General features: G+C 42.5%; 1 protein-coding gene across 1 annotated transcript in view; it reads right to left on the reverse strand.

Annotated features, from left to right (window-relative positions):
- NELL1 (neural EGFL like 1) overlaps positions 1–24519 on the reverse strand; it is a 437981-nt gene that overhangs the window by 389268 nt on the left and 24194 nt on the right. Inside the window, exon 3 of the mRNA XM_026651341.1 lies at positions 17740–17890. Coding sequence (XP_026507126.1) covers positions 17740–17890 — 151 coding nt within the window. The remainder of the gene's footprint in view (positions 1–17739; positions 17891–24519) is intronic.

A 24519-nucleotide genomic window follows, 5' to 3' on the forward strand; every position in this document is an offset into this window, starting at 1 on the left:
ATGGTATTGTGGAGGATCTAACCTTTTGTTGTTTATGTAAGAGGCAAAACAAAGGCAGAAAAATCTAGGTTTTCTAAATGGAAGAGCAGAGCTTTGATAAGGAAAGCCTTAAAAGTTCACCTAAAAACTGCAATATCAAGAAGATTCTGGAGAGATTATTTTATCTTTTGGTACTCAGTAAGAGCACTGTCAATATAAAGGAGCTGCTTGCTGCTGCTGCTGGCAGTCTGCAAGCTAGAACAGCACTAGGACAAGCACTGTCAATGAAGTTGCACTTAGGAAGTTAAATGTTTCATAATTGCCATCTGCTGTCAAAGCACAAAAGAAGTCATTAAAATGGATTTCTCTCTCCTCTTCACATAAGCAGCATGGAAAGGCTAAGGTTTCAGAAGTGGGGGGTGGCCCACGTACAGAAATAATGTGGCAGAAAAAAAAATATATATATATAAAAATGTACGAGGTTTATCGCAGAAGTTTAAAGGATTGAGTGCAAAACAAGCAGCTATAATACGAAATGCATCACTTTCTGCAATAATTCTTCATAATCCCTCATAGCCACAGAGCTAATCACCTACCACACAATGTTTTGTTTGTTAATAAAGGACAATGTCCCAGCTCTGGAAAAATCCGTCAGATTAAATTCGATTATGTATTGTAACTGTATGAGTCAACTGGCACAATGTGTTCCAAGACAAAGTGGTTTCTCAGGGAATGAAAACAGGTGTTGCCGCTGGCCTTTGGGGATGATCCTCCTATTTTGGTGTCAAGCCATTGAGTAACAACATCCAAAATTGCCCAATTAAGATTCAGTCTCAGAAGATTCACTGTACCAGCAAGTGCAGCCATTTCTTTATAGTGTAGATATGTTATATGGTTAGAGTGCCCATGGATGGCATGCAGCCCCTGGTGGTTTTGCCTTCTCTGGAGTATATCACTAGACAAATCCTGAGCCTGGTTCTTATCTCACTTACATCAGTGAGAATCAGAAACAACTCCACTGTACTCAATGGAGTTAAACTGGGGTGAGTGGAGAATCAGGCCCAATCTATGCAGATGTTTAAAAACATGGGCTGGTGTAGACTGCTCCATTGCCTTCAGGGAAGCTGCATCAGTTCACACCACCAGAGAATCTGGCTACATATACACTTGCACAAACATTGCCCACATTCACAAGTTGACTAAGCAAGCAAATACAAGGCAAAAAGTGAACAACTCAAAGAATATTACTGGCTTTATTCTAAAGCACTAATTCTCTTGGAAATAGTTCCCTCAGTATCAAATTACTATCTTTTCTTCCTCTTTCTTTAGAAGGTGGATGAAAGCCTCTCTCAATTGCAATGACAAAGAGAGGCTACTTGCTCCTGAAATAAATGTGCTCTGTGTTACACCCAGTGTATGTTCTGCGAGTTGTAGAGCAAATAAATGAGAAAATATAAACCTGGGTAAACAACACCCCCCATATTTCTGCCCCCTCCCTTCAGTAAAGAGTAACGGAAGTCAAAAATCTCCTTCATTTGCATCTCACCTTGGATTCTAAACATAAATAGCGGAAACTGATCCTTATTGTAACTCCACAGAAATCAATGGAGTTGCATCAGGGACAAATTTTGACCATTTTAGAGGCTTTTGCTGCATTTTCTTTTTTTAGCTTCTGAATAAGAGCCAACAGATTGTTAACATGGTGAACTACTGCCCTTCCAGGTCCGTGTTTCTGTGAAAGGCACAAAAGCTGGAGCCTGTCCGGGGTAACAGCCGCCCGGGCCACTGTGGGGAGCCCTGAACTCTCCCCCTTACCTGGGTGGGGGGCTCAAGAGCAGCCCCTGGCCCATGTCCCCACCCCCCGGAGTATGCCCATGAGGGCAGGTGGAAGGTCCAGGGCTCTCCATAGCAGCCTGGGAGGCTGTTACCCCGGCCAGGCTCCAGCTTCTGGCCTGGACAGGGGTGGTGCCTTTGGGGGGGACAGGGGCGGAGCCACAGAGGGGGCAGGCCTCATGGCCCACTCAGTTTTATGAAGGATCCAGAGCTGCTGGCTGCAGTCAGAAGCCAGGTGTCAGAGCCAAGCATCAGAACAGGAGTCAGGAATCAGAGCTCAGGGTGAGAACCGCAGTCAGAGGCCAGATGCTAGGACCAATGGTCAGAGCCAAAGTCAGAAGTCAGGAATCAGAGCCCAGGGTGAGAACCAGGCTACCTGGAGTGAGGTAAGGCAGGAGCAGGGCTGGGAACAAGCAGGTACAGGAGCTATCATGGTCATGGGTGAATGCTTTGAGTTGCTGCTGAACTGCTGCTGGCCTGCAGACCCTTCCAGTCAATCAGGCAGCCTATTACAGACCAGCTGTGCTCATTAGGTTGCCCAGAGAATGATTCTGTTGCAGATCTTGATTCTTGACAGCATCTAAGTTTCCTGGAGGAAATGCAGCACACAGAAAAACAAGATAGGCCTCAGCACTCATTTCTCCTGAACAAAACTGGTGGTCAATAAGCAAGTCTAGAAATACTGACATAGATATCTTCCTATGGAGACTGCCCATCATCATAACCAGCCCTGCCTCTCTGACATGTCAGTGTGATGCTGAAATTAAAAGGGTCTTCTTTTCTATATTCCAACTTACTGCTGTAGTCAGCCTTTTATCACCTTTTTGATAACCTTATTCAGGAACAAGAGACTTGAGAGAGTGTTCTGGATGGAAAATTTGTCAACACCGAGTGATGGTGGCTTGTATTTTTAAGGAACGATGATCTACATATTTTTAAGAAGATGATGGGATACAGGATGTGATTTGACAGATAGAATGCTCAGATACGTATATTAAGGAAACACACTGCTTGAGGAATAGCAGAGTGAACAGTTAAGAGAGCCTGGCTGAAGTTACTATTATTTGTTAGCATGGAAATTACTGCTGCCCCCATTTTTATAATTAGAGCATCTGAACATTATCATGTTTTACAGATGTATCATCAGTTGCCTATTCAAATTCTAGTGGCAGAAAGCAAAAAACCAAATTATGTTGCTAAGTGCAGAATGGGTTTTAGGCACATAAAAAGTTGGACATTTTAAAATAATTACAAGTCCTTTGGAGATGGGCATTATTATCCTACAATCAACTCAATGTGTTTTACAATCCCTCTGTTAGCATGTGGAACTCTTATGTACCTCACACAAGGGGCTTGTTAAGAGGGGATAATGCCTGCCTTATTGAAGTTTATTGCTTGATCATTATCCTTTTCTCGTCATAATCACGCTTAAGCTTTAACCAGGCACTTGACACAACTCGTTTCAGTTCAAGTTCATGGGAATAAGATGCTCAGCAGTATACTGTAACCTGGAAACAGCTGCTATGGATGCAGTGACCAAAGGAAATGGAATAGACAATACCAAAGAAAGAAAACCTGTGACAAAAATGTATAAACACCTGAAATAGATGGGGGAAGATTATAAGCAGGATTGATTGGGAGCAGCTACTTAGGAGAATCAGCTTCATGTAATCACCATCTTTACTGATGCCCAGACCCTAACCTCTAATTGCCAGATGATCACAAATTTCATTCAAAAATGCTACTGATCTCAGGATGCATTCAATAAAATGGCAGAAGGAAAGCTCTACAGTTCTGAAAAACAGCTGACTAAAGATGGTCTAAAGGGTATGGATTCTTCTAAACAGCCTTTGCAGAAACAACAAATGACTTCAATTCTGCCTTCTACGGTGCTGCCATCTAACACTGGACACTAATGTCATTTGGGTTAAAGCTATAATCCTGACTACCAATAGTATCCACTACTGATCTTTGTAAACATAATGCTTGGTCAGTGTTCAGAGGATCTCTGTGTGGATTACTTGTTTAACCTCTTATATAGAGCTCTGAAAGTCCCCATCATTCTCAGGAAAATGAAAAAGTGAGGCAGATTTAAGATCGTAACTCTACTGCATCCCAACACTCTCATTTTAGAAATCTGAGGGCACAAAAATGTGACTTCCTTGAGTTGAGTTTTACCGTGCTCCAAATCCAAATACCTGAATCTGAGAGAATGAAATCCTCTATCCCTAAAATAAAAGGAACAGTCAATTAAATAACTATAATCAGCCCTTTTTTTCTATTGGAGTACTTTATATTAACCTAGCCTGAAAAGTTTAATGAAAAAAATCCTCCACTGTGACAGTTTGTTCATTAAAGGTATATGTGTCTTTTTGTCCTATAGTTCTTCTATATGCTAGGAGGGGTATATCAAACTGCATGGCACTTAGCCTTTATGACACTCAAATGTGTCTGTGTACCTGCAACTAGGCAAATATTTATCTCAATACAATTTTCTTTTCTTGTGTGATCATAAAAGAAAATGATAACCCTAAAGTCTGACTGGCACAAAAAGGCAGCTCCTTCAGAGTACAGTGCAAAATAACTACTTGTTTTCAGAGTATGTGGTAGAAAGACTAACTTCAACATATTCTAGGCTCCTATCACAGATGTATGAACATCCATTTCCTCCACTGTTGGAGCAACTGCCCACTGTCTGTCAAGGTGACACAAGCTCTTGCCAGGTCATATTAAACCAATAAGGTGATGGTACATGGCAGAGAGAAAAAGTGACAACATCACATCTTTATTCAAAAGGACCCACTCACCCTCAGTCCATCTGGGTGGAACATGAATCTGCATCTAGCAAACTGAGCTGGAAAACACTACTGTTGGTGAACTTGCATAGCTTTGCCTTGGATGGGGCCCTATGGTTATAGTGGAGATGGCACTCTAGACTGTTTCCTCAGTGTGCAGAATGCCCACCTAAATACCTCTGGCTAAAAAGAAAAATGCTCATGCCACTGTAACAACCACCACCAGCATAGATCACAGTCATGCAAACCTAGGACCTTCAGCACAGTTCAGACCTCCTGAGGTAAAGTAATGACTGCTTTAGCTGGTCGCAGTGCTAGGCTGTTATCCTCTGATGGACCAGCTACTAATAGAGGACTCGACACACACTGTGCTAGTGTGGAATATACCACCAGGGCACAAATAGGATCTGGGATATGCTGAGTAGAACTGATCGAAATGCAGAAAATATTTTCAGGGTGGGGGGAACCCTGTAACCATATAGCAGAGTTTCAGAAGCAGATTGTTCAGGTCGGACAGAAGACGCTGTTTTGCACAAACACTCGGGACTGCACCCCTACCTCAGGCCTCTTGAGAGGGAAGGGAGTTTCAACTCTCTTATTTCGCTCAGAAAAAGATGCTTGTTCTTGAATAGGAAGATAGTAGGCAAAAATTTACAGATAAGTTACTGCAGGATCCACCCCTCTGCTCCTCTCACCCTGATCACTCTAGCAGCCATATTCACCATTCCAGTCTCACCCAGCGTGCCCCCTTGCAAGGAAGCATAGTGTTGCAGATGAGCCCTTAACTGATTTTCCTCTCACCCAGGATATCAACAAGTCCACACAGCCAGTTAAGTGCTAAAGAGCACCTCCTGTGGAAGTCTCATTTATTAATGGAAAAGTCAACACAGAACATAAACAAAACGTTCACACCAACATCCCATTCTTAGTCCAGGTCCCCCACCTGAATCCAGTGTTCACTTCTACCCAGGCTCTTTCTCCAGGGTTCTCTTGGTTCCAATCTCTTCCCTTGGTGTTAGGCCTCTTGCCCCTACCAAAGTAACATCCTACTCTGGAGTCTGGGGACATTGGTCCATTACAACTCTTCTCCAGGACAATGGGTGATCCTTCCCAGGCCGGGCTTCAGGCCAGCATCAGGGGGACCCCTGGCTGAGACTAGGCCCTCCTGGATGCCTGCTGGTTGCAGTTCTCCCCTACCCAGAAGCAACTCTTACATACTCTCCATCTCAGTAGGTTCCCTAAAGAGCTCACCTTCTAGGGCAGGGGTCAGCAACCTTTCAGAAGTGGTGTGCCGAGTCTTCATTTATTCACTCTAATTTAAGGTTTCGCGTGCCAGTAATACATTTTAACGTTTTTAGAAGGTGTCTTTCTACAAGTCTATAATATATAACTAAACTACTGTAGTATGTAAAGTAAATAAGGTTTTTAAAAATGTTTAAGAAGCTTCATTTAAAATTAAATTAAAATGCAGAGCCCCCGGACTGCTGGCCAGGACCCTGGCAGTGTGAGTGCCACTGAAAATCAGCTCACGTGCCACCTTCGGCACGCGTGCCATAGGTTGCCTACCCATTCTAGGGTCCCTGCTCAACCCTCTGGCTCAGGTTTCTCTAGGTATCTCCCTTCCATAGGAGCCTCCTGTCTCCCTTTGGAGTTCCCTCCAACTGATCTTGGGTCGCTTATCAGGTCTAGGTGCTTGTTTACTAATAAGCCACTTGGGGCAGTCAATCACCCTCATGTGCGACCTTTATAAAGCAATCAGGCAGATTAGGACCTAATTCCCCAAAAAGAGCAGCTGTCCCATGACACCATACAGTAATTGTGTCTACAATACAGCAGGTTGCTGAAACTGCTGTGGGGGAAGAGTCAAATTAATTAGTGCCAGGGAAACATATCCTCCCCCTTAAGTGGGCCAAATGTCTCCTGGGAAGCTGCCTCTCCCCTCATTTTTGTGATAACCATCCCCTGAACCCAGATGGCTGCAGGAAGCCTGAGAGTAGAAGATGTTAGCCACTCCCCAATAGCATCTGTCAGAAATGACAGCACTGCCTGCAGCCCAGCCAAACAGAGGGAGAAAACCAATCTGGCCATTTAATGGGACAGAGGTCAGTTTGACGGCTAGTGTGGCCCCTCTGGTGGCTCCGGCAGCCACTAATTTGCAACACCAACACACTGCTTAGCAGAGATCCATTCCAAAATTCCAGCAGAATGGCTATAAAACTTTCATCAATTAGTTGAGAAAGTTGCCTTCAGTCTAAATTACAGGGAACTCCAACAGAGTGCCATAAAACAAGCAAATCGAATAACTCAAAATGCTGGGGAGGGCTCCAGGGGGAATCTACACAGCCTGCTTCTAGCCAACCCTGACATTTCAGCCCTGTCCAATTTCAGCCTTAAAGAGTTTCAGACTGTCATCCCTTCTATTCCAATTGCTGACAAGGTCCAGCCATTGTGTTTCCACAGCTGGTTATTGCCAGTGCATTAATGCTTCAGATGGACAACAACTGTCAGTCCATTGTACATAAAACACCTGCTCTCAGCAGGAAGCCTCAAGATGGCAGGTAGCTCCTCTTCTTTCACAGTGTTTAAAACTCCACACAGCTCCCACTGATTTAACTTTCTTGTTTTTCTTTTTTCCTTCTTCATACTGGAATCCAAAGGACAAAGTCAGGGCCAGACCCAATGTCCATTGTAGCTCATAAGAGTCCTTTCCATTGATTTCAATGACTTTTGGATCAGGCCCTCTGTACAGAAAACCAAATCCCAATTATCAGCCAGGTTCACTGGTTCTTTTTACTCCACACAAACAAAATGTGTGCGTACACCTTACAGATGCTGCATGCCTGCTAATTCAGAGGCAAGTGAAATGAGCCAGACTCTTTGAATATTCTGGGTGTACTGCATACAGCTTAAGTGATTCAATATATAAATAATGAAGCTGTGACTTTTGCCCTAAAACGTAAAGGTTAATGGCTATATTTGCCATTTTTCCATTTCCTGAATACTGTATAACCCAGAATCTAATATGCATATATACAAGTTGGAGTGAGTCACTAAAAATGCTACACTAAGTAACTGATCTTTCAGTTTTGCAATTAGGGTCAAAAGTCCCTTGCGCAGATTCCTTTTTCCTAATTATGTTTCAATTTTTATTTAATTAGTTTGTTACTTGTAAAATCTGGAACAATCCTTTATACTAGCTCTCTTGCAGCTTCTTTCATATTTATCCTGGGGGGAGGGGAGGGGGTAAGTGTACTGTACAGTGGTCCAAAATTGTGGTCTGTGGACTAGTGGTGCAGAAAGCATTTCCAAGTGGACTTCAAAGCTGCTCTGCTTGTAATGGTGGAGAATGTGCAACACATGCAGCAGTAACATTCAGTTGATTCCTTAATACATTTCAGTTGTGCATACAAAAGTTTTCTAGCAGACCCCTTGCATGCCTATGCCAGTCTGGATTGCCACACTTGCAAGTAAAGGGCCAAATTCAGATCTTATTAAATAAGTTTTACACTAGCAGTGGAGCTAACTCCTGCAATTTTATTGCAAGTCTTGCAATACTTGGTACTTGTTTTTCTAAAGCCCCAATTCCTAGAGTCATGTGCTAATGTAAGAATCTCATCTTTCATTCTTAAAAAAAAAAAAAAAGGGGGCACAAGTTGGTATCCCTCATCATTGGGAAGAAAAGCTTGGAAACATGAATCCTACAGGGCCAAATCCCTGAGGCAAATAAAAATAACCTAAAATATACTATATTCTTAAAAAACTCATGCCTTCTTTGCTCATCTTGTAACTTTAGAACACTTGGTTGGCAATTGGTTTAACTCCATTGATTTCAATGAATTTGCTCCTGATTCAGAACCAGCTGTGAAGCCTCAATTAGTTGTGAAGCCTGTCATGAAGCCCACTTCTTTGTCAGGTATAAATTCAGCCATAATCAAATTGTTTGACAATGGCGGGATGCCAAATTTCAACATGATCGGGCAAGAGAACTGCAGGACATGAAGGAAGAGTTGGTACTAAAAAATGGAAAGTGCTACATATAGCAAGGGGAAATAAATAGGAGATAGTGGGTGGGACATAAGCAAGCAGCTTCACTCATCACATTAAAGTGAATTTTTCATCTTTCCTCCTTAATATTGACTTAATATCACTCTTGTAGGTTACCAAATACTATAACTCTAGTATAAAGGTGTGGAATCAGGACTGAGAAAGAGGAGTTCTCTTGGAGATCTCTATCAAAAAGAGATGAATAATAGACAAGAAATTGAGAATCACTGCTACAGAGCTTCATTTTGCCTCTTATCCTTAAGCCTTATTGTCCCCTTCCTATACCTCCTTTCCACCCCCAAACACTGAATTTCATTCCCTGACCCCCTTTTGCATTCTCTGCATGTAATCTAACTTATTTACCACCTGACTGTTCATATACCCATTTTCTCTCTTCCATTGCTATTCTCTTTCTTGTAAAGAAGTCTCATAGAAGAATCATAGAATCATAGAAGAAATGGGTTGGAAGAGACCTCAAGAGGTCATCTAGTCCAACCCCTTGCTCACAGCAGGACCAGGCCCACATCCCAGCCAAGGCTTTTTCAAGCTGGGCATTAAAAACCTCTGAGGTTGAAGATTCCACCACCTCCCTAGGCAGAGCCGTCCCTAGGGTACGGCGAATGTGGGCAACCACCCTGGTCCCCATGCTTCGTGAGGAGGGGCAGGGAGGCGGGAGCAAGGAGGAGCCCCCCTACCAATCTCTCCCTCCCCCAATGTTTCCTGCCCGCCGGCAGGCCCTGCCAATCAGCACCTTCCTCTCCCTCCCAGCGCCTACCGCTGATCAGCTGATTCATGGCATCTGGAGACGCTGGGGGGGAGGGGAGAAGAGTGAGGGCGCAGCACAATCGGGGGAGGAGAGTGGAACTAGATGGGGTAGGAGCAGGAAGAGGTGGGGCAGGGCTGGGGCCTTGGGGAAAGGGGTGGAGTGGGGGCAGGGCATGGGCGGAGCCAGGGGGAGCACCCCCCATCAGATAGAAACTCAGCACCTATGTCCCAGGCCCCACACCCCCTAGCAGGGCCAGCGCAACCCATTAGGTGACCTAGGTGATAGCCTAGGGTGCTACAATTTGGGGGGCGGTGACCATGGCGGTATTTCGGCGGCGGGACCTTCCTCCGCCTCTGTGGGGGGAGGCATTTCAGGGCGGGACCTTCCGCCCCCTAGGGCGGCAGAAAAGCTGGCGGCGCTCCTGCCCCCTAGGGATGGCTTTGTCCTTATGTAACCCATTCCAGTGCTTCACCACCCTCTTAGTGAAATAGTGTTTCCTAATATCCAACCTAAACCTCCCCCACTGCAACTTGAGACCATTGCTCCTTGTTCTGTCGTCTTCAACCACTGAGAACAGCCTAGCTCCATTCTCTTTGGAACCTCCCTTCAGATAGTTAAGGCTGCTATCAAATCCCCCCTCACTCTTCTCTTCTGCAGACTAAATAAGCCCAGTTCCTTCAGCCTCTCCTCCTAAGTCATGTGCCCCAGCCCCCTAATCATTTTCGTTGCCCTCCGCTGGACTCCTTCCAATTTGTCCACATCCCTTCTGTGCGGGTGGGACCAAAACTGGACGCAATATTCTAGGTGTGGCCTCACCAGTGTTGAATAGAGGGGAATAATCACTTCCCTCTATCTGCTGGCAATGCTCCTACTAATACAGCCCAATATGCCATTGGCCTTCGTGGCAACAAGGGCACACTGCTGTCTTATATCCAGCTTCTCGTCCACTGTAATCCCCAGGTCCTTTTCTGCAGAACTGCCACTTACCCAGTCAGTCCCCAGCCTGTAGCAGTGCATAGGATTCTTCCGTCCTAAGTGCAGGACTCTGCACTTGTCCTTGTTGAACCTCATCAGATTTCTTTTGGCCCAATCCTCCAATTTGTCTAGGTCACTCTGGACCCTATCCCTACCCTCCAGCGTACCTACCTCTCCCCCACCAGCTTAGTGTCATCCGTGAACTTTCTGAGGGTGCAATCCATCCCAGCATCCAGATCATTAATGAAGATGTTGAACAAAACTGGCCCCAGGACCGACCCCTGGGGCATTCCACTTGATACTAGTTGCCAACTAGACGTCGAGCCGTTGATCACTACCCGTTCAGCCCGATGATCTAGCCAACTTTCCATCCACCTTATAGTCCATTCATCCAATCCATACTTCTTTAACTTGCTGGCAAGAATACTGTGGGAGACCATATCAAAAGCTTTGCTAAAGTCAAGGTATATCATGTCCACCACTTTCCCCAAAACCAGAGAGCCAGTTAACTCATTGTAGAAGGCAATCAGGTTGGTCAGGCATGACTTGCCCTTGGTGAATCCATGTTGACTGTTCCTGATCACCTTCCTCTCCTCCAAGTGCTTCAAAATGGATTCCTTGAGGACCTGCTCCATAATTTTTCCAGGGACTGAGGTGAGGCTGACCAGTCTGTAGTTCCCCAGATTCTCCTTCTTCCCCTTTTTAAAGATGGGCACTATATTTGCCTTTTTCCAATCATCCAGGACCTCCCCCAATCGCCATGAGTTTTCAAAGATAACGGCTAATGGCTCTGCAATCACATCAGCCAACTCCCTCAGCACCCTCAGATGCACTGCATCCAACCCCCATGGACTTGTGTATGTCCAGCTTTTCTAAATCATCCTTAACCTGTTCTTTCACCACTAAGGGCTGCTCACCTCCTCCCCATACTGTGCTGCCCAGTTTGTTTTGTAAGCTTTCCTCCCATTTCACGGACCTCTGGGATGCGCTTCACTAGAGATGGAAAAGACCTAGTCACATCTAGTCCTTCCCCCCATTAGTGCAGGACTATCACTAACAATTCTCTAGGGCTTTGTCCTTCCTAGCTTTAAATGTCTAAAGCAATGGAGCTTCCATCATTTCCATTAGAAGACAATTCCACAGCCAAAAAATTCTCAGCATTCAAAAGTTCTCGGCATTTTCAAGCTTGCTAGCCTATCACCTTACCAGGATACCTATGGGGAAAGCAGAAAAACAGCACATCTGGGAAGTCATTTTACATATTACACAGTATATTCAGGTGAATTAAATAGAAGTCACAATCAACTACCCTTAACTATAAATATCTCTACTTTATGATCTATACTATAATTTCTAACATCACAACTTACTATTGCTGGGAAAATCAAACCAAGTTTGTTAACAAAGTCCTTTAATTGTTGAGGAAAGTCTGTTGCCAGAAGGGCAGATGCAAAGCCAGGTAAGTAGCATGGATTCCAGGCCATCCAAGGCCACTACTCGTTTGGCTTGAGTAGGCTTAATATGAAAGTCTCTACTAGATCCCTGTGAAATCCAGGGGTTTGTGATAGATAGCACTTCAGAGTCACAAGAGGCCTCACTGGCCCTGTAAGCTACGTTTTGGAGGTTTGGAGAGAAGAAGATTGTGACTAGCAAAGCCCACAAGACGTACCCGAACTACTGGGCCTAACAGAGTTTTTCAGTGAAAAAGAAAGGCCATTTGGGGCTAGAGGTCAGAGGAGACTGTTTTCCATCTCATATTCAAATTTTATTTCATCCATAATTTAGAAGTCAGATTGAAAACCAGCAGATTTACCATTATGTCCAGATAGTTATGTATATACTAGCAGACTGTTCAATTAGACTTAATCTGTGTTAATTAGGTTTTCCATTTTCTGAGTTCCAGATTAACACATCTGGATCATGAAAAACAAACATTAAATCTGCATTACCATTAAGACAATTCAAGAAGATAAATTCATCTGTTACTATTTTATTGTGCCTTCTATATATTATAAAACCCATCAAACAACAACATAGCTTAATACTATTAACTAAGTGTTATAAGGTATCCATTTAAAACAAGTTAACAGCTTATTTCAATTGATGCATCTAGGTAAGTTGTATTCATCTTCCTTCAATAGCCTTTATACTAGTCGTTTCATTTTTGCTTAATTTAATTTTGCTATTATTCACAATGACTTAAGAACTGTCTGTTATCTATCTAGTTATTTCTAAAGTAAACATCATACCTTGGAATCGGAGTCCCATGATACTAACATGAACTACATAATGGGAAAATGTGGTGTAAGCAAAGCAACACCTGGTCAATTTCCATATATTGCCCATGCCAATCATCTTAGCTGTGTCCTGAGAAATACCAGCCTTTAAACTGGTCACTAATGTAATCAACTGGTTGGAGGTATGCATACCACTGTCCTCTACTGGGTGGAATCTGACCTATTCAATTGTTTATTAGTGTGCAATAGTTACGCACCTTCTAATATTAACTCCATTAACTCAAGTGTTAGGGACCTGAAGATTCAGACTTCTGTAGGCCAGAAGTGGTTTCACTAAAAAGTTAAAAGATACCATGCAGTTATGACAGTTATTCCCTATTTTATGTGTAGGGGAAATCTCAGATACAACTGAGTGGCAACTGTTGGCTATATTTTGGCTTTTTCATAGCCAATCGCTGTATGCAGTTAGCTAATAACTGTGCTGCGTATGCATGTTGCCACAGCTGTTACAGACAGCCATATCATGCTGAAATTCAATGTGGTAGTTTTGCATTCTAGTCTACTGTACACTGAAGACTAGGCAAAGATTAGCCAACTCATTTTATGTAGTATTTCAGCTGCATGAAGGCAATACTGTCTTTATAAGCTCTCCATACCCTAGCTTTCTGAAACTCTCTTTAATACAGCACCTATCTCTGTGGTCTCTAAGTAATGAACAAGGTTTAAAAGTGCAGCGAGGTGTCTAAGAAAGAATCAGCTCAGTTCCCCGACCTGTCCTATGTGTAATTTTGACTCTAGATTACAAAAGTAACATCACAGGGCACAGTGCTAGGAATAGCCCCAGCCCAGCTGCTTCTTCAGCCATCCCCAAGGCAATGCTCTCCTTGCAATGACTATTGTCTTAAAAATGAGGAGCAGCTAAGAACGCTATTGGTAATCAAAATAAAACCACAACAGTAATGATCCAAACAGGGCCGGCTCCAGGTACCGGCTAAGGAAGCAGGTGCTTGGGGCCATACAAAGGGGTGGCACTCCGTCCGCTATTGGGGTGGCACGTCCGGGTCTTCAGCGGGAATTCGGCGGCGGGTCCCTCGGTCCCTCTCTTCCTCTTTGAGCTGCCGCCGAAGTGCCGCCAAAGAGGAAGAGAGGGAATGAAGGACCCGCTGCCGAACTGCTGCCTAAGAATGGAGCGCGGCACGATTGAGCTGCCGCCGAAGCGCCGACAATCGTTTTTTTGTTTGTTTCCCCGCCACTCGGGGCGGCAGAAAATCTGGAGCTGGCCCTGAATCCAAAGGTTGACAAAAGCAGCAATTGAAACCCACAGTCTTCTGATCTGTCAAGGGCCTGTGTCCACTTCAATAACCTTATGACTAATCAAAGCTAAGGACTGGAGTATTATGCCCCAAATCTTTGCTTTATTTTTCCTTCACCAGCCTTAAAAAGTATTTTTTTCCTTTTTCCATCTGTTGAAGAATTGCTACAGTCACCATAAAGCTACAGATTTGAAAACACTGTTCCTATTAACATCTTAGCTAGGAACTTTAGACATGTAGGGAAGCAGTGCCAGCTCTGTCCTAAGTGATGGACAAATAGCCTAGCAGTAATGCAAAAAGAGCAAGAGAAATATCTGTAGTGATTCAGCTGACATTCATAGTCTTAGCACAATGGAGCCCCAGTCCTAATTCAATCAAGACAAAATTACAGGTAAAAATACTAATTTCATCATCCTCTGTCACAAGAATCCACTGCTCGATCAGGCCTCGAACTGCAGGGGAGTAACAAGCTGTAAAAAATATCCTCCTCACCCTACTTTAATATACACTTTCTTCCAGTTCCTCTTTGGGAAATTCCACCCACTAAGACTCCCTTACACGTCGGTTTGTGGGTCTGATGAGAACTAACAGTTAGGGTGTCTAAGTGAATGTAAACTGGGGGGTGTCTAACTTACACCACCTTACATGTCATTCTGTATTTAATGCTTAAAATCTAAAGAAAAATTTCTAGTTAATAAAATTATTCATAGGGTTAGCAGCCAGTGGCTATAGGAAGCCAAAGCCTAGCTCTGTCCAACTTCCACCAAAAAGGCAGAGTTACATTAGCATTTAATATAAAGAGTCAGGAAATGCAACATCTGTGTCAGGATATGACAATACATTAGAGTAACAATACTGTACACAATGTCTATAATGTGAAGACCTTTGCAAACATTAAATAAAGAAGCTTCACATGACCCCAATAAGGTATGCATGTATTATCATCCCCACTTAAGTAAGTAGGTATAACAAGATTCAATGGCTGGCAGTTGAAGATAGATACATTCAAGCTGGAAATAACATTCAAACCTTGAACAGTGAGGCTAGTTATCTATTGGAACAATTTACCAAAAGTTGTGGTGGACTCTCCATCAATGGCAATTTTAAACTCAAGATTGGATGTTTTTCTAAAAGCTATGCTCTGGTTCAAACAAGAATGAATTCAGGAGGTCCTATGGCCTGTGTTATTTGAGGACAGACTAAATGATCACACCAGTCCCTTTCAGCCTTAAAAATCTAGGGGAAAAAATAACATTCTCCAGGCTACAAAGAGAGTCTGTAGCAGAGGTGGCAACAGAACCCAGAAGTGCTGATTCCCACTCCCTTCATCTGACCACTTGACACAATGCCTTCTCTCTCATATACACACACACATATTTTATATATATATTATACATACATACATACATACATACATACATACATACACACACACACACACACAAAACCAATGGAATAACTTTGTCATTGGACCTGTTATTTATTAGTTCTACCTCCTTTTTTGGAGAAACTTGAATGTCTGCCATTCTGGATATGATAGCTGTGACGGGGTTCGGTCACAGATACCCCCTTGGGACGGTCACCTGAAACTACCTCTGAGCCCATTTTCCCTGTCAGCTTGGGACTCCAGAACACTGTCTTGTTGAGCCAGACATGCAAGCCTGCTGCAACACAGATTCAGGGTCTGAACCATGTCCCCAAAACTGCAGGCTCTAACCAGGGCCAGCTCCAGGCACCAGCTAAGGAAGCAGGTGCTTGGGGCGGCCAATACAAAGGGGCGGCACTCCATCCGCTATTGGGGAGGCACGTCCGGGTCTTCGGCGGGAATTTGGCGGCAGGTCCCTCAGTCCCTCTCTTCCTCTTTGAGCTGCTGCCAAAGAGGAAGAGAGGGAGTGAAGGACCCACCGCCGAACTGCAGCCGAAGAATGGAGCATGGCGCGATTGAGCTGCCACCAAAGTGCAGCCAATCGTTTTGGGTTTTTTCCCCCACCACTTGGGGTGGCAGAAAACCTGGAGCCAGCCCTGGCTTTAACTGAAAGCCACTCAGCAGGTACTCCTGTCTCCAGCACCCAGACACCCAGCTCCCAATGGTATTCAAACACCAAATAAATCCGTTTTACTCTGCATAAAGCTTATACAGGGTAAACTCATAAGTTGTCCACCCTCTATAACACTGATAGAGAGATATGCACAGCTGTTTGCTCCCCTGGGTATTAATTACTTACTCTGGGTTCAATAATAAACAAAAGTGATTTTATTAAGACTAAAAAGTAGGATTTAAGTGGTTCCAAGTAATAACAGACAGAACAAAGTAAGTCACCAAGTAAAATAAAGCAAAAACATGCAAGTCTAAGCATGTTAATACATTAAGAAACTGAATACAGGTAAATCTCACCCTCAGAGATGTTCAAATAACCTTCTTTCACAAACTAGACTCCTTCTTAGTCTGGGCCCAATCCTTTCTCCTGGTACAGTTCTTGTTAGTTCCAGCTCAGGTGGTAACTAGGGGATTTCTCATGACTGCAGCCCCCTTTGTTCTGTTCCACCCCCTTTTATAGATTTGGCCCAAGGCAGGAATCCTTTGTCTCTCTGGGTTCCCACCCCTCCTTCTAAATGGAAAAGCACCAGGTTTAAGATGAATTCAAGTATCAGGTGACATGGTCACATGTCACTGTAAGATCTCATTCTTCATTACCCACAGGCTGGCCTTCACGTCCACAAGAAGGCTTGCAGGTAAATAAACCATCTACAGCCAATTGTCCTAGTCAATGGGTGCCATCAAGATTCTAAACCACCATTAATGGCCCAAACTTTGCATAATTACAATAGGACCTTAGAATTAACTTCATATTTCTAGTTTTAGATACAAGAATGATACATACATACAAATAGGATGAACACACTCAGTAGATTATAACCTTTGTAATGATACCTTACAAGAGACCTTTTGCATAAAGCATATTCCAGTTACATTATATTCGCATTCCAAGCATATTTTCATAAAGCATATGGAGTGCAACGTCACAACAGCTATCCAAATAGATCCATTTTTCCCATTGACAGTAAAGGAAGACAAATCTTTTTAAATTCACACTACATTTATATCTCAGGAAGGGAACATAAAATGCATCACCATCTGGAAGGCATCCAAAGCATAGGTTTCAATAATGGTCTAATTGCTAGACCTCATAAGAGCAGAAACTATTTAAAATGATACAAAATGAAGTGAAGTAGGAAGCATGGGACTGTGCAATGTATGTAGATTTAACATCCATGAAGAAGTGAAACATATGATGAATAGAGATGACATTACAGGGGCTAGAACTTCTATGGTGTGTTAAACACATGGGGTGGAGGGATAGCTCAGTGGTTTGAGCATTGGCCTGCTAAACCCAGGGTTGGGAGTTCAATCCTTGAGGGGGCCACTTGGGGATCTGGGGCAAAATCAGTACTTGGTCCTGCTAGTGAAGGCAGAGGGCTGGACTCGATGACCTTTCAGTTCTAGGAGATGGGATATCTCCATTAATAATAATTATTATTATTATTTACCTCGTTGGCTTAAAAGTAACTAAAAGATCAAAAGTAATACGAAGTATTTTACCGAATAAAGTATCCTGCCTCCTTTTGTTTTAACAAAAAATTAGCTGACTGAAATCTATGAAACAGAGACTTTGACTGTCACTTCAGATGTTTCATCAACTACTTTAGCTCAATGTCATGCTAGACCATTAAGTGCAGAGATACTTCTGCTATAGAAGAAAAGTGAAGCTTTCAGCAAAGAAGAGATTTCCTCTTACCTGTGCTCCAACTCTCGGATGGACAGTACAACTCCAGAAGTTGATGCCCGCTGTTGCAGGGTGGCCAGAAACGTGAACTCACTTTTATTCCGAAAGAGTTGAATTAACTTCTCGCTCACGTGGGGCGCTGCATGGATTTCTCTTTCTACATCTAAGAGTTTCATTGACAAGAAGAAAAGGGGAAGGAAAAAACACAATGGCACAGTAAAAATGCTAAGTCTGAAGGATTCAGATTACACTTTTTAACTTTCCTCTCCCCATCAATATTTTTCATTTTCAAGAGTCGCCTACCGCACGCTACAGCTGCATTCATTCAATGTGAAAACCCAAAATGCCATCTCTGTCACTGTGCCCACTTGTCACTTGGACAAGTTCACAATTGGCCAGCCACTGATTTTCTGACAGAAATTTTGACAGGATGCTAAGCAATTTGGGTCTGCTGCGAGCAGATTAAGTTGCTGTAAATAATGTGTGCTGCAGTCAGATAAATAATCTCCTAAATTCCAAGGAATCTCAGGAACTGCCTGCTCCCAATGCCACTTACCAAGCTCCGATTTCAATTTTCCATTGAGTCAGTTACCATCTCTCCACAATATATGTGAGGGACCCTGTCCTTGCACTGTGTAGGGCAGAGATGTATTATTGCTAATAATGCTATATAGCTATGCCTTTGCCCAAAAAAATAAATTCAAGACATGCTTGCAATACACTATCATTTCTGGGATTTCTCAGTTTAAACAAGCAATGTGTGACAGCTCATACAATATTTATTAATCTACACTCTGATCAGGTAGGGCCAGAGATGTTTCAGTCTTGCTAATTCTGCTGCTGTCCATCAGTGGCATGCCTTCCCATTCACCACTCTTCTTAGACCCAAAGTCACCTCTGTTCTAACGCACCCACTGCTATCTCACCATTTCTTATTGCACACCGATGGTGAATAATGAAAGGGAAGGGAACACTGAAAATCTGTTAAAGGAATGAATCACGCATCATTTCACCCTCCTCTGCTATTTTGTTTTGTCATGTCTTTCATGCTGGCACTTTGTCACACATTTTCGGGGCCTGTGTCACTTTCTTTTCCCAAATGCCATTACCAATTAAAAAGCCAAGTGCTGCTTCTTTGGAAAGGCTTTCTTTGAAGCCAAACATTCTGGCTCAGTTCCTCAACTAGTATAAATCAGAGTAGCACTATTGAAGGATCTGGTCCAGTGTAAGTGCTGTAGGGTAATGGACAAAAAAATGATGAAATTTACAGCATAGAGCCTCACTATAAAGAAGCTAATGTACTGTCATAAAATTATGTTTATTGGACCCAAGAGAACAACAGAAGATGGGCCCAGAAAAAAAATTTGATACCTAAATACCCCTTAACTTTGAGGGAACTCCATTCCATGGAGAGAATCCAAATTCTGTGCTCAAGATTTTTAAACCTGACTAGTGATTTGGGGTACCTCAGTTTTGGGGTGCCCAATCTGAAAAGTCTTAAAGCAGTCAGTTTCAGAACATGCTGTCCACTCCCCCACTCAAAATCCAGCATACTTAAGGTATTTCAAGTGGAGCATCCAAAATCACTAATCAGTTTTAAAAATCTGGTCCATTGGCTCAAACTCACCCCTAAGATTCACCATACAGACTATTAGTCTGTCTAGTCTTGTATCCTGTCAAAATCATGAAGCTTCAGAAAAAAATCTCTAATATAGCCAGCAAATTCTACACTACCATGGGGGGGGGGGGGGGAATCCTTCCTGTCCACTGTAGGTGACCAGCTTATGACCTTAAACTGGAGATTTGATTATCCATATCATTATCTTAGTTTAGCTTGCATAGCTACAAATGTTATGAATGGTCATAAAATTACCTAGTTCTTTTTAAAACCTAGCTGCAGGGGATATAAATGTGTACATCCAAATGTCAATTAGTATTCAGCTGCCTCCTTGAGAACATGAGGATATCCTCCATGAAGGTCTTCCATGCTCCCATACCCAATAAATTAACTCAATTCATATTTAATCCATTATAAAAAAAAAAGGTATAGAAAGGACAGTTCAATTTTTTTTAAACCATCAGTCTGCTGATCCAGTCATCAAACTGTGGAGCAAAATGGACATAAAATTAAAGCCAGCACAATTACACCAGGAATTAGTCTGGGCCACTAAGGTGTGAAAAATTCAGTACAAAATCCCAAAACTTTGAAAATAAAAGATTTTTGCTCTTTGATTTGAAGTTTCCAAAATATTTCAATATCATGAAAATCCTGCCAAACAAACAAACAAAAACAAAAAAAAGAGAATATGACATTCAAACCATTTTTGAAGTAATAATGAATTCACACTAAAAACAATGGTAGTTTTGTAAGGGACATTTTCATTGGCAAATTTCAGAGAATCTTTGCAGAATCCTAAATCTCCAGGTCATTAAATGACCCAGAACAAAATGAGGATATTTACCTCAAGAATGTTTTTTGTTAATCCATATGGTTTGAGTTTCAATACACTGAGCCTTCATTTTAGAAAAACACTTTGAAATGTAATATTATATTCCCGTGTCTTCTAATAGTGCATGAATATGTCATAATCTTATATTTTACTTACTCTCTTATGCATTCAGCTACTTTTAAAATGAATATACAACATGGATGTAAAATACTACAGTTTTCTAGAATAATGGCTCAAACCACTGGAACAATATTAATATAGAGTTTTAGACCACTGTTACAGTATATTCTTGAAAAGGGAAAATAACTTGTAAGGGCCAAATCCTGCAAACACTTAGCTACCACGTATATTGTTATTACCATGAATAATCCTACTGACCACTAGCCTTTGTAGTTGAGTGTTTGCAGGAGAAAGCCTTACATTAGCAATGGAACATACTTTCTGACATGGAAAAGATTATGGACACACTTTTTAACATAATTGACATACACTATATTGGAAACAGAGAGCTTATTTTTAAGGGCTGACTGGTAAATATGACTCCCAATCCTGCCATCTGACTCATACAGGTGGACAAGTGAGTGTGCTTGTGTACAGTTCTCTCTAGTTCAAGTGGACTTCACATATGTGCAGGGATCCAACTACATGGATCGGATTGCAGGATCTGATCCTATATTGCTAAAAAAAGAACGTGTATATATTCAGTCCACATGGTTGTCATGTACATCATCTGGTTTTGAGCCGTCTTCTGTGTTTTACCTGATCTCTAGACAAAATATCATTCAAATGAATTGTAAGTATTGTACGCTCAGAGTTCTATTTTCCGTCAATTTTAACTCGGGGGGGAGGGAGGGACATAGCTGCCCATAGGGGGAAAATAATTTTTACATTATCTATAAAAAATGACTGGCTCCTTGTAATAAAGTGCTATTCTTTTCTGTGTAATATAGAGTATTGTTTTATCTAGTCATCTTCAATGAAATATTACTTCACACTTGAATGATAATGCAACCTCAGCAAAAAACAAAGAGATGAAGATCTGACTTTCTCATGCCCTGCTATGTGTTTTTTTAATTTGAAATGTTGGGTGTTTGGGGGTTTCTTTAAACATGTCACCGTGTTTCTCAAATCAAACCTAGGTGAATAAGCAGCTCTGTATATTTATTTGAAAGCACAAATTGGTATCATAAGCCTTCTCTAAGGATCTACTGAGGGAGATTTCTACCTTGAACAAAGCAAAGAAACAGAAGATTCTTTTGTTTAAAAAAATATGGGATTCTAAAATTCTAAAAGGAAATGTCAATATGCTGAGCAACGTTACTTTTTAGCATAAGAGATCACCACTTACTGTCTGAATTAGCAGTATGCATTAACTGCAATTATCAATGGTGTTTAGCATCTTAAAGCACCTCCAAATAAATTTCAAATTGTGGGATTTAGTACGGGTTCGTTCCTATTTTGCCAAATTCTGGTGAAATCCTCTGAGTTGATGGAGTTGTTGTCAGGGGGTTTAAAGACACAGAGAACATACTAATTAGGAAATGTACCAATACATAATGCGGAATGGTTAAATGTCTGCCGACATTTAACACTTTGTTAAGCTCTGTCTTGACATATACACAGTATAACTAGCTTAATGCCTCTACTGTTCTGTTAGTGTCAAATAAATCTGAAATACTCATCTGTATATTTTATTAAATCCTTCATAATTATTATGGATGCTAATCAGACATATTTGGGCTGCCATCACTTGCCTATTAAGTGAGTGTCAAGTCATTTAAACCCAAAAATGTGGCCTACCTGAAAACTGTTATAAATCTAATAAAGGAAACTACGCACTGAGACGAACACAAAGCCCAAAATACGGAGCCAAATTCAAACTCCACATAGGACATCATCGGAAAAGCAATGCACAAGAGACCACAACATGCAAGTTATGTTGTTCTTCTTTCAACCTGCGATGCTCACACTCCACAGTTCTTTCATGGCCAGAGACACAGTGGATAGTGGCCCATATGCATAAGCACATATCCTTAATACCCTAAACACCTTTTCCACACTGGAATTGATCATGCTGCTGGCACTGAGTAGTTCTGACAGCCAAAATATAGGTCCACGTAAACAATGTTCCTATAGTGTTACAGTAGGGCCTGGAAGCTGTGCCACTGACTTCAATGGGCAAAGAATCAGACTCTTAATGAGTAGGGGGTGTTCAGATACAGTGATTGGAGAAATTGAGGAGGATAAAGACAGCAAGACAGACAGTATCTGCAATAAGTGCTTGATCCTGTGAGGTGATGAGAGCCCGTGCTCTTTTAAATTAGGTGGAATTAGGGGAGCTCAGCATCTCACAGGCTCAGGCCTTAAAAGCACTTAGGATCCAAATTTGGCCCTCAGCCCATATATTTCTGATGGACTCATCATGGTCTCAACTCTCCCCAGTTCACAGCAACTAAAATATCCTTAGAGCTTTTCCACTTACATACCAGAGGATGTTATAACCCCCAACAAGGAAGTAAATCAAAAGAGCCAGGTTGGCTTCTGTAAAATGACCCCAAATAGAAGTGGACAAAATTAGTAGGGAAAGGACAAAAGTGGCTAACACAGTGGAACAAATTCTCTGAAGGTGTCATTTCACAACATCAGTGCCTGTACTCCATTCAAATCCGTGGTTCCCAGTACTACAAGCAATGGAAGAAATGTGTAACAATTGTGGTCCCAACCCTGCAACTTTAATTCACGTGAACAATCCTTATTCTGGTGAGTAATCTTTCCTCAAACAAACACTCCCACTGGAGTTAATGAGACTACAGGAATTGCTCCTGTGAGTAAAGATGACATGATCTGGTCTTAAATGACTTTCAATAGTTATACTATGTTCTGAAATATCCTGTCTGGGAAAATACTAAAGCGCCTCTTTCTGATTCGTTTCTTTTTTCAGTGCATGGAGAGTTTATTGCTATACCGCTAACCCCAATCCATTTGAAAGCTGCTTGATTCAATATATTTTCAAGATCACCTGTATGGACCATTTATACTCAGACTGCTTGGTGTTCCATTCCATCACGCTCATAAAAGATCTGGATAAGCAAGCAGAAGTTTGCAAAATCAGAGCTTGGGTTTCAATGACTGCCAAACTGGACAGTGAAACTAAAACCTCAAATCTCAGGGTATGTCTACACTATGAAATTAGGTCAATTTTATAGAAGTCGATTTTTTAGAATTATATTTTATACAGTCTATTGCGTATGTCCACACTAAGCGCTTTAAGTCGGCGGAGTGCATCCTCACTACCGCAGCTAGCATCGATTTACAGAGTGGTGCACTGTGGGTAGCTATCCCACAGTTCCCACAGTCTCTGCTGCCCATTGGAAATCTGCGTTAAGCTCCCAATGCCTGATGGGGCAAAAACTTTGTCGCAGGTGGTTTGGGGTATGTCCTCAGGTCCCCCCTCCCTCCCTCCTTCCGTGAAAGCAATGGCAGACAATCATTTCGCGCCTTTTTTTCCGGGGTCCCGCCGCCGGGTCTGAGCGGCTCAGCCCGCCGGCTCCTGCCAGCCGGGGTCTGCTCAGCTGGCAGACCTCAGTGAGGTCGATCAGGGGTGCCTGGACAGACATGGCTATCCTCCTCTTAGAGCACCAAATGGGAGTGACTCCAGGTCATTCGTCTCATGGAGATTCAGTCCTGCCTGGAATATCATGCGAGCTGGAGGCTTCTGCCTCAGGCTGCTCTCCCAGCCGGCAGCACCGTGCAGTCGCACCTACCCCAGCCTGCCCCTTGCTCCAATGGCTCATGAAGCCTGGACAGTAGTAAGGAGCAGTTCAACTTGTGGAATGACAAATCCAGAACGAAGGATTGCACTCTATGGGCCACGTTAAGATTATTTCAGAGTCCTAGATAACATTTAGTCCCTATAAAAGGCTTCATGAAAATTTTCCCCCGCCCCTAACAAAAACATTAATTTATCAGAGCAGCTGAAAGGAACTCGGGACTATAACTTAGAGAGAGCTTCCATATTATTTAACTCATAATTGATATAATTCAAAGTAAAGTTTCACGGCACGGTCTGTTCTAAGACTAAAAAGGCAGGAGGGGAGTCAGAAAAAGGAACCGTGACCTGTTTCCGCCCGGTTTTGAACCAGGGATGTTTCGCATGTTAGGTGAACGTGATAACCACTACACTATGGGGCTTCTCTTTTTTTTGCCACAGACTTTGCCAAATGCACAGGAATGTTTTCTCTAGCTACAGAAGCTACCTAATGCAATGTCTATATCTACAGCCTTCCTGCTCACAAAGTGTCATGCCCCTGCCTAGGCTGACACAGCACAGAGTGCATGTGAC

The sequence above is a fragment of the Terrapene carolina genome, unplaced genomic scaffold, assembly GCF_002925995.2.
Source record: "Terrapene carolina triunguis isolate 2854851 unplaced genomic scaffold, T_m_triunguis-2.0 Scaffold96, whole genome shotgun sequence".
NCBI lineage: Eukaryota > Metazoa > Chordata > Testudines > Emydidae > Terrapene > Terrapene triunguis.